The sequence below is a fragment of the Somniosus microcephalus genome, chromosome 1 (assembly GCF_052327205.1).
Source record: "Somniosus microcephalus isolate GS21.2 chromosome 1, FLI_Smic_1.0, whole genome shotgun sequence".
Taxonomy (NCBI): Eukaryota; Metazoa; Chordata; class Chondrichthyes; order Squaliformes; family Somniosidae; genus Somniosus; species Somniosus microcephalus.
Genome location: NC_140987.1, coordinates 352,267,037 through 352,277,898, shown reverse-complemented (window position 1 = coordinate 352,277,898; position 10,862 = coordinate 352,267,037). Strand labels below are relative to the sequence as shown.

Here is a 10,862-nt window from a genome sequence, read left to right as displayed (position 1 = left end):
AATGCGGAGTAGGGAGGGCAGGCCGAAGACTTGTCCGCCCGACACCCCCAGATCAAAATCATAGAGCAGAAACCTGGTGGATCCAGATTCCACCCCAAATCCCCCCACCCTCCCCCCCCACCTCCAGTGCATACTTCTCCCCCTCCCCCCCACCTCCCACCTCCGGTGCATACTTCTCCCCCACCCCTCCCCCCCCCACCTCCGGTGCATACTTCTCCCTCTCCCCCCCACCTCCCACCTCCGGTGCATACTTCTCCCCCCCATCCCCCCCGACCTCCGGTGCATACTTCTCCCCCTCCCCCCCACCTCCCACCTCCGGTGCATACTTCTCCCCCACCCCTCCCCCCCCCACCTCTGGTGCATACTTCTCCCACACCCCTCCCCCCCCCACCTCCGGTGCATACTTCTCCCCCACCCTCCCCCCCCCCCACCTCTGGCGCATACTTCTCCCTCTCCCCCCCACCTCCCACCTCCGGTGCATACTTCTCCCCCCCATCCCCCCCCACCTCCGGTGCATACTTCTCCCCCCCATCCCCCCCCACCTCTGGCGCATACTTCTCCCTCTCCCCCCCACCTCCCACCTCTGGCGCATACTTCTCCCCCACCCCTCCCCCCCCACCTCCGGTGCATGCTTCGCCCACTCCCCCCCACCTCCCACCTCCGGTGCATACTTCTCCCCCCCCTCCCCCCCCCACCTCTGGTGCATACTTGTCCCCCACCCCTCCCCCCCCCACCTCCGGTGCATATTTCTCCCCCACCCGTCCCCCCCCCCCACCTCCGGTGCATACTTCTCCCCCACCCCTCCAGGAATTTCTGGACTAAAGGATAGGGTTCGAAGTCTAGTGTTAAGATGGTGCTGCATACAAACCAAGTCAATTCATGCCCTGTGCTTTGAACAGATAGTCAATGTTTACCTGTTGCTGACATCAGCCGATCAATTAACAGAACAAAGAGAATTACAGCGGGCTTCTAAAATGCAAAAGCTTTTTCATCAATGAAATATCCCAATCAACGTAGCTAATCACTTTGTTTAAAACACTGACTTCATTCATTTAGGATTTTTTTTTGTAATCATTGATGATAATCCACTTTTCTTAAAGCTTTGCAAACTGCACCAGTGTCCTTTCAATCCCAGAGAGAGTTTTGTGGCCTGCAATAGAAAACAATTTGTCAGCGACTTAAGAACAGTCCGTACATTGCAAACCTCAGTACATTTGCTACTAGTGATTATGATCATCTTGCAAAGTGAGAACATTAAGATTTCATACCGGATAGAGCCATTGCTGTATGAAGCTCAGCTTTTAAAATCTGAAGTACATTTTTAACTCCTTCTTCACCCTGTTGTGAAAATGTAACAAATCGTTAGTGTTATGTTCATAAATAAATAGACGTTTTCATTATGAACAGCTAGCTTGAGCTCGTCATTTATTCAGCCATGTGGACTCGTGTACAGGCATCCATCTTGACTATTGCCTTCTGGGTAGCCCCTTACTAAACATACAGCTCCACCTAGTGTACCATTCTAGAATGTCATGTTACTGATCATTACATCCCCCTTTCTTAGAGGTTAAACAAAATCAATATCAATCAATCATAATGACATAAACATCTTCACAACAGTCAACACATTTTCAAAGCTTTACTTTATGAACTCTAAGCTTTTCATTCTTTTATTATAGTTTTCTTTGTGCTCAAAGATTAAGTCTATCAGGCTTTTATACTTCACGTGTGGATCTTCTCAGCACAGGTAAGTCTGATGTGTTTTCATGAGAGCCTGTATGTGTGTTTGTGTTAGATTGTTCTGGTGGTGAGTGACAAGGTTCAGTTGCGGCATTGTCATTGATTTGCTCTTGGATAGTTTCTTGTGTTTTCAGGAGGGAACGGCGGTTCCTCCTGAGAATCTGTCCTTCCTCAGTTCTAACAGTGTATGACCTTGGTCCTACTTCCTCAAGAACTGTAGCTTTCCTGTTCCATGCACCTGGATCCTCAATCCTGACAACATCATCCCTTGTCAATGGTTTCAGAGTTTTGGATGACTTGTCATAGTGTGATTTCTGTTTCAGCTTTAACAGTTGAAGTCTCTGTCTCAATTCCTTACTCTGCTTTTCTTTTGCACAGCAGGGTGGCGTGGTGTGCAACTTGTGACCCATTAGGAGTTCAGCAGGTGAAGAACCACAGTCTAAAGGGGAGGCTCGGTAGCTCAGCAGGGCGAGATAAGGATCAGGCTTGCTTTCTGTTGCTTTCTTCAGTAGCTGTTTGAGAACTTGAACACCTTTCTCTGCTTTACCATTCGACTGAGCATACAGAGGACTGGATGTGATGTGCTGAAAGTCATAATGTGCTGCAAACTGTTGCCACTCCTTATAGTTGAAGCACGGACCATTGTCGTTAACGGCAATCCTGGGAATTCCATGTCTGGCGAAGATGGATTTAACATGCATTATGACACTGCTTGCTGATGTGCTTGAGAGCAGCGCCATCTCAGGATAGTTAGAATAGTAGTCAATCACTATTAGATAGTCTTTACCATTCAAATGAAAGAGGTCCATACCAGCTTTTTGCCATGGTGCTGTTGGTAAGTCAGCTACTATCATTGGTTCCTTTGCTTGTTTTTTTTGGTGTTTCTGACATGTCTCACATATGCCTATCATGTTCTCAATGTCCTTATTTATGCCAGGCCAATAAATAGTGTCTCTTGCTCTCCTTTTGCATTTTTCAATTCTGAGGTGTCCCTCATGAATCCTTTTGAGCATGTCTTGACGTAGAGCCTGTGGAATGACTATTCTGTTCTGTTTTAGTAATAGTCCACTTGCGACACTTAACTCTGACCTGATGTGATAGTACTTTGGACAGGAAACTTTTGGCCAACCATGATGAATGTTCTCTATTACCGTTTGTAATACTGTATCTTTTACTGTTTCTTCTGCTATTTGCTTTGATTTTGTGTCTGACACGGGCAGCGCAGCAGTGACCATACTCACATGAACATCCACGTCTTCCTCAGTAGAGCTCACATGACTCATTGTGGGTGCTCGGGATAGTGCATCTGCTAACACAATGTGTTTGCCTGGTGTGTAGATCAGTTCAAAGTCATATCTTTGCAGCTTCATCATGAGTCGTTGAATCCTTGGAGACATCTCATTCAGATTTTTTTTTATGATGGCAACCAGTGGGCAGTGGTCTGTCTCAACTCTGAAGGTGGGAAGTCCATATATATAGCCATGGAACTTTTGTAGTCCAACTACCAAGCCAAGACATTCCTTTTCAATCTGGGCATAGCGACACTCAGAGTTAGTCATAGACCTGGAGGCATAGGCAACAGGCTTCCAATCTTCACCCTCTGCTTGTAGCAAGACTGCGCCTAGGCCATCTTTTGATGCATCCATTGACACTTTGATTCTCTTTGTTGGGTCAAAGAAGGTGAGTACAGGTGTGGTTGTCAGCACTGTTCTGAGGTTCATCCACTCTTGTTCATGTCTTTCTGTCCATGCAAACTCATTTGTTTTATGTAGCAGGTCTCGCAGACAGGCTGTCTTGGCTGACAAGTTAGGAATGAACTTTCCAATGAAGTTTATCATCCCCATGATGCGTAGCACTCCTTTTTTGTCAGTGGGTCGGGGCATGTTGAGTGTGGTGTTTACTTTTTCCATATCTGGCTCTATTCCTTTACCAGATAGATTATCTCCTAGGAAAGTGACTTCCTGGACGCCAAACTGACACTTGACTTTGTTGAGCTTCAGTCCATTCTGGCGAATGCTCTGTAGCACTTTAGTCAGTCTCTCATTGTGTTCTTTCAGTGTGGAGCCCCAGATTATGATGTCATCAACATAGACCCGAACTCCTTCCAGACCTTCAATTATGTGTTCCATCGCTCTATGAAAGATTTCAGATGCAAATATTATCCCGAAAGGCATTTTGAGGAAACAATACCTGCCAAATGGTGTGTTGAAGGTGCAGTATTTGGTGCTCTCTTCATCCAGTTTTAGTTGCCAAAATCCTTGTGAGGCATCGAGCTTTGTGAAGTGTCTGGCACTTGACATTTCACTGGTGATTGCTTCTCGCTTGGGAATCTGGTAGTGTTCACGTTTTATGTTTGCATTTAAGTCCTTTGCATCCATGCATACTCTTAGATCATTGTTCTTTTTCTTTACATATACCATGGAGTTAACCCAGTCTGTTGGCTCTTCGACTTTCCTGATGACTCCGTGTGGTCATTCTGTCCAGTTCTTTCTTGAGCCGGTCACGCAGGGGTGCTGGAACTCTCCGTGGAGCATGTACCACTGGCTGAGCATCCTCCTTTAGCTGGATCTTGTAAGTGAATGGTAGAACGCCAAATCCTTTGAACACATCCTGGAAATTATTCACTACAGAATCCACTGAGTCATCTGGTCTGCTTATGGTACAGTTAATATGGTAGACTCTCTTGACCAGTTCTAAGTCCTCACAAGTTTTGTCACCTAGTAGTGAATCAAGTCCTTCAGCCACAACAGAAAACATGAGATGATGCACTTTGTCTTTGACTGTCACTTTGAGTGTGCATACACCTAAGCGATCTATTTTCTGTCCATTTACTTTTGAAAAGCATTGTTTGGCAAAGTGATTCTTTCATTACATTTTGTGCACATTTTTCCAAACGCTGGGCATTGTCTTGACTGGTGCTGGTAACCACAGCGTTTACAATTAAAAGTTCCATCCTCCGATTGCTTTGCATTTCTGTTCTGCCCACGTTTCTTCCCCTCGTAGGACACAGCACCGACAGCAGCACAGTCATTCACTACAGTTGCATTATTATTAATTTCACTGAAAGTCTTTGTGTGCTGTTGAGGTAGCTCACTGGCCTGGCATATTTTCACAGCATCCTCCAATGTTAGTTCGGTTTCTCTCAACAAACGTTCCCTGGCCTTTTTATCATGAATACCAAACACAATCTGGTCACGAATCATGGATGATTTCAGTTCATGAAATTACATGTCTGTGCTTTCAGTTTCAGATCGGTCACAAAGCTATCAAAAGTCTCATTTTGTTGCTGTGTCCGTGAATGGAACACGTACCTCTCATAGGTCTCGTTCTTTTTGGGAGAACAATGTGTATCAAAGTTCTTTAGCACATCGTCCATTTTCTCTCTGTCCTCCTTTTGATCAAATACAAACGTATTAAATACCTCTATCGCCTGCGGGCCTGCAACCGTGAGCAGCAACGCTATTTTTCTTGCGTCTGGCATCATACCGTATCCGATGGCAGCAATATAGAGTTCGAATTGTTGTTTGAAAGTCCGCCAATTGCAGTCGACATTCCCCGTGAGTTTCAAACCCTCCGGTGGCTTTAAATTCTCCATGTCGCGTTTCACAATATTCAGCAGATATTACCAATCCTGGTACCATGTTATGTTCATAAATAAATAGACGTTTTCATTATGAACAGCTAGCTTGAGCTAGTCATTTATTCAGACATGTGGACTAGTGTACAGGCATCCATCTTGACTACTGCCTTCTGGGTAGCCCCTTACTAAACTTATAGCTCCACCTAGTGTACCATTCTAGAATGACATGTTACTGATCATTACAGATAGCTTTCAGAATACCCTTTCCTTTGTTGAACAGCCCTGTTTTCAGCGTGAACTAAGATGGCTGACAAATAAAGTGCAACTGAATTTGAGAAAGACTCTTGTGGTTTATGGCGGCATCTCCTCCCTCATAGTTTTTTTTATGTTGGCCAGATGTTGAGTTTAAAGTGGAAACCTCAGCATACACTTCTCAAAATGACTAGACATTCTAATCAGCTTTATTTATTACTTTAAAAAAAAAATAGTTTTAAACTATGCTGATTTCAGGAAATGGCTTGAAGGGCTTTCTAATTGAGTGACTGAGTTGAATTAATATACATGCTGAAACATTGGTTCAGTGTCTGTGTCTCAAGGGATATTTATCCAGCTTCTGCCCACTTGCAGGCTCAGCAGGTCCTTCAGCGATCTCATCAGTACTCCTGATTCCAACAAAAATATTCCCATCCCTCCTGCCAACCACAACCCCCAGCAGAAATAGATAGAACATCAAATAGAAGGATGTTACAATGTCAATCATAGTTCTTTACAGAGATGTTACCCACAGAGGTCAGTATGCATCAGGCAGGAAATGGCTGCTGGGTGTGATGCTGATCTCCCTATCTATTGCCAAAGAGCCAGGACATATGTGACAGTGCAGCAAGCAGTACCTCAACTCCACCTTCCCGCACTAATCCCATATCTCGTAATCCCCTTAGTTCCCAAAAAACTATCGATCTCTGTCTTGAATATACTCAACGGCTGAGCATTCACAGCTCTCTGGGGTAAAATTCCAAAGATTCACAAACCCTTTGAGTGAAGGAATTTCCCCACATCTCAGTCCTAAATGGCCGACCCCTTGTTTTGAGACTCTGACCCCGTGTTCTAGACTCCCCAGCCAGGGGAAACATTTTCCCTGTCAAGCCCCTTAAGAATTTTATATGTTTCAATTACATCACCTCTCATTCTTCTAAACTCTAGGGAATATAGGCCTAGTCTACTCAATCTCTCCTCGTAGGGCAATTCCCTCATCCCAGGAACCAATCTAGTGAACCTTCATTACACTTCCTCAAAGGCAAGTATGTCTTTCCTTAAGTAAGGAGGCCAGAACTGTACACAGTACTCCAGGTGTGGCCTCACCAATGCCCTGAATAATTGTAGTAAGACTTCTTTACTCTTATATTTGTAACCCCTTCACGGTTCTCTAGATATATGTGAGATGTGGTCTCTGTTGTAGACAGTATTCTATAGTCCAGTAAGGAGATCACTACTACAATGGCTTAATTCTAATTATCTTACTTTATAGTTTTAACGTCAGACAGTATAAGAAGATTACGGGTCAATGACCTAAATTAGACATTTGCATACATTAGAATGAATCTAGACATAATAAACATACATTTTCCATTTATATGGATTCAAAGGAGAATCTGTCCCTGTGTCCAAATTCGAGTGCACTCTTTCGTTGGCGCGCTTAAGTTGGAGCTCATGGTATGTATAATGTCTGCAAGACTTACGACTCTGAACCCCTTCGTTGAATTCTCTTCACGATCACTGAATCCCACTTTGAGTTCTGGATGCAGAGCTACTAATACGAAGGGTGGCGGCCGAGTTTGGAAGCCCGGGATGGGATGCGGCAGCCATTTGCCTCCTGAGCCCTCTTTTCAGAGCTCCTGCCCTCTTTTCTTCCAGTCGCTCCCGTTTCCCGCTTGAAAACCCCGACTCCACCCCTTCCTCCTGGGGTTTCTGCCTGGAGACTGAGCAGCCTCACTGTCTGCAACAGTTGATACTGGTGCAGAATTATGGAAAGTCTGCTCTTAGTCACATTGTGTCCTTAAAAGTTCTTGCCGTACCTTCACATGGGCAACTTTAACCCAGGGATTTATAACAATGATAATACAGTGTCTAAGTTAAAGATTGATAACCATACTTAGCGTACATAACATTTCCAGTGGGTATTACACTCCCCCCTACCAAATATAGGCATGTCCCCATGACTAATGAACTTTACACATAAGGGGTTGCATGCTTCCCAACCATGTATAAAGGGAGGTAACATATCGAACCGTAGGGGCTATCATTACACTTGGCACTCCTAGTGTACTGTATGTCAATCTTTCAGGAACCTTCTTAACTCGCTGTGAGCTCCTTATTTCGGATACCCGGTCTTCAGTTCCTTCAACTACATTGGAGGCGTTGGTTCCTTTGTTATCATGCCTTTCAGTCTCTTTTATCTCCTTCTCGGAAGCATCTGGTTCTTCCCAGACCATGTCCAAGTCTGAGCTAAATGGTTCAGACAATTCATCCAGATTCTGTCTTATGCGTCTTTCTGGGAGGTCGTACCATAGATCCCATTCTTCATCTTCCGACTCATCAGGTTCCTCATGATCCACACACTGTGTCATGGGTGTTCTGTCTTCTGGAACAAAGTTTTCCTGGTTTCTCGTTTTTTTCCTTCTTCTTCTCTGCAGGGTTCTCCTACTAGGTGTCGGCTCATTATCCGCTGGGGGATCCAGACGCACTTGCTGTCCCAATGGCAGGATATGATTCCGGTGCAGTATTTTTATGGGTCCATTCCCACCTGCAGGTTTTAGCCGAAACACAGGTAGTTGTTGTGGTAAACCACTGTTTGTATTCCACTGTGTACATGCCTGGACATGCCTCGGCTGACTCCTCCCACAAGTCCTAGTATAAAGGTGACTGCTCCCCAGCCCCCTTTGTATTCTGGACCGGTCGACCACTCGAGGCAGACCTTCATTCTTTTGTTAATAAAAGCCTTTAGTTACTCTCTTAACTCTCAGTCTTTTATGAGTAATTGATAGCGCATCAATTTTATTAACAAAATTTTTATAATGGAGAAGATCCTCACACCAGCATGCCTGGACTTAGATCATCGGGAGGCGGACTCATCCACCAAGTTTACTCACTGGCTTAAGTGTTTCGAAAAATTCCTGACCGCCTCCGCAGCAATCAAATCGGACGAGGACAAACTGGATGTCCTGACCTCCATAGTGAACCACCGAGTGTACTCGGTCATCCAAGACGCGACCTCGTACGCGGACGCTATCAAGCTCCTCAAGGACCAGTACACGCGCCCAGTGAACGAAGTGTACGCCAGGCACCTTCTGGGGAGTCGTAAACAACAACCTGGGGAATCGACCGTGGAATACCTTCAGGCACTGTCTGTGCTTGGCCGGGCCTGTGGTTGTAAGGATGTAAAGGCCGCCGTGTACACAGAGGAACTTATCCGGGACGCTTTAGTAGCGGGCCACAGATCCAATTACACCCGACAGCGACTGTTGGAGCAGAGTGACCTCGACCTCAACAAGGCCTCTGAACTCGCACTATCATTGGATGCAGCCTACCGGGGCATGGATGCCTACTCCTCTGCACCGTGGACGCCGCGGGGAATGACAGCCTGGGACACGGTAGGACCGCCTCATAGCGCCGTGCCACCCCAGCCACACCCCAGCAACGGCCCAACTACCGCAGCAGTGTCCCAAGGCCAGACAGCAGTGCCCCAAGGCCAGAAATGCTACTTCTGTGGCCAGGCAAAACACCCCAGAGCACGCTGCCCGGCGAAAAACGCGATCTGCTCGGGCTGCGGGAAGAAGGGACACTACGCTAACGTCTGCAGGGCCAAAGCCACCCCGAACCCCAGCAGCGCCGCGTGTGGGCCATGCGGGCCGCCATCTTGGGCCTCCCCGGCCATGTGCGAACCACCGGTACAGCAGCCATTTTGGACACCTCCAGCCACATGGGGATCATGGACGCCGCCATCTTGGACGACAGCCAGAACGCAGCAGGCCCCCAACACCGCCTCATCTGATACCCGCAGCGACACACCGACCCCTACGCTGGCATCCGTTACACTGGACCAAGCGAGACCGCACCAGCTGGCCAGTTCCACAATGGACATTAAGGTAAATGGCCACGATACAATCTGCCTTTTTGACTCTGGGAGCACGGAGAGCTTCATCCACCCCGACACGGTGCGGCGTTGCTCTCTCCCAGTCCTGCCTGCGCACCAGCGGATTTCTATGGCCTCCGAGTCCCAGTCGGCGGACATCGGCGGCTACTGCGTAGTGACACTCGTAGTAGACGGGACCGTGTACGATCATTTTAAACTTCTGGTCCTGCCCGACCTCTGCGCTGCCGTCCTGCTGGGGTTAGATTTTCAGTGCCACCTTAAAAGTGTTACGATGGCGTACGGTGGACCCCTACCCCCACTCACAGTCCGCAGCCAGCAGCTCCCAAATTGCCCGCCGCGCACCAGGTGCAACCTCTCCACACTCAGAGTCACCCCCCCCCCAACTGTTTGCTAACCTCACCCCCGACTGTAAGCCCATCGCCACAAAGAGCAGGCGATACAGTGCCGGGGACAGGGTTTTCATTAAAACCGAAGTGGAGCGGCTCCTGAAGGAAGGGATTATTGAGGGCAGCACCAGCCCCTGGCGAGCCCAGGTTGTGGTCGTTAAGACCGGCGAGAAGCAGCGCCTGGTCATCGACTACAGCCAGACAATAAATCGCTACACCCTGCTGGATGCCTACCCACTCCCCCGCATAGCTGATATGGTCAACCAGATCGCGCAGTACCGCGTCTTCTCGACCATTGACCTGAAATCAGCATACCACCAGCTCCCTATCCGCCCTGAGGACCACCAGTATACTGCCTTTGAGGCAAACGGCCGCCTCTACCACTTCCTTCGGGTTCCCTTTGGCATCACCAACGGGGTCTTCGTCTTCCAAAGGGAGATGGACCGGATGGTAGATCAAAATGCGTTGCAGGCCACCTTCCCATATCTGGACAATGTGACCATCTGCGGCCGTGACTTGCAGGACCATGACGCATACCTCGAAAAATTCCTCTGCACCGCCCAACTCCTGAACCTGACATATAACAAGGAGAAGTGCATATTCCGCACAAACCGCCTCGCCATCCTTGGCTGTGTTGTGGAACACGGAGTCATCGGCCCCGACCCCGACCGGATGCGTCCCCTTATGGAACTCCCACTGCCCCACTGCCTCAAGGCCCTGAAGAGGTGCCTAGGGTTTTTCTCCTATTATGCCCAGTGGGTCCCCTACTATGTGGACAAGGCCCATCCGCTGATCAAGTCCACCTCTTTTCCCTTGACGGCAGAGGCCCGCTTAGCCTTCCACCGTATCAAGGAAGACATTGCCAAAGCCACCATGCACGCAGTGGACGAATCCATCCCCTTCCAGGTGGAAAGCGATGCGTCCGACTTTGCCCTGGCCGCTACCCTCAATCAGGCGGGGAGACCCGTGGCCTTCTTTTCACGAACCCTCCAAGGCCCGGAGACCA

General features: G+C 47.9%; 1 protein-coding gene across 1 annotated transcript in view; it reads right to left on the bottom strand.

Annotated features, from left to right (window-relative positions):
- Positions 1-887: 887 nt before the first annotated feature.
- Positions 888-10,862, bottom strand: part of LOC147124969 (2-Hydroxyacid oxidase 2-like) — an 89,573-nt gene continuing 79,598 nt past the window's right edge. The window contains exons 6-7 of the mRNA XM_085995412.1: positions 1,269-1,338; positions 888-1,150 (exon numbers count right to left, since the gene is read on the bottom strand). Of these exons, the coding sequence (XP_085851538.1) occupies positions 1,095-1,150; positions 1,269-1,338 (126 nt within the window). The 3' untranslated portion in view covers positions 888-1,094. The remainder of the gene's footprint in view (positions 1,151-1,268; positions 1,339-10,862) is intronic.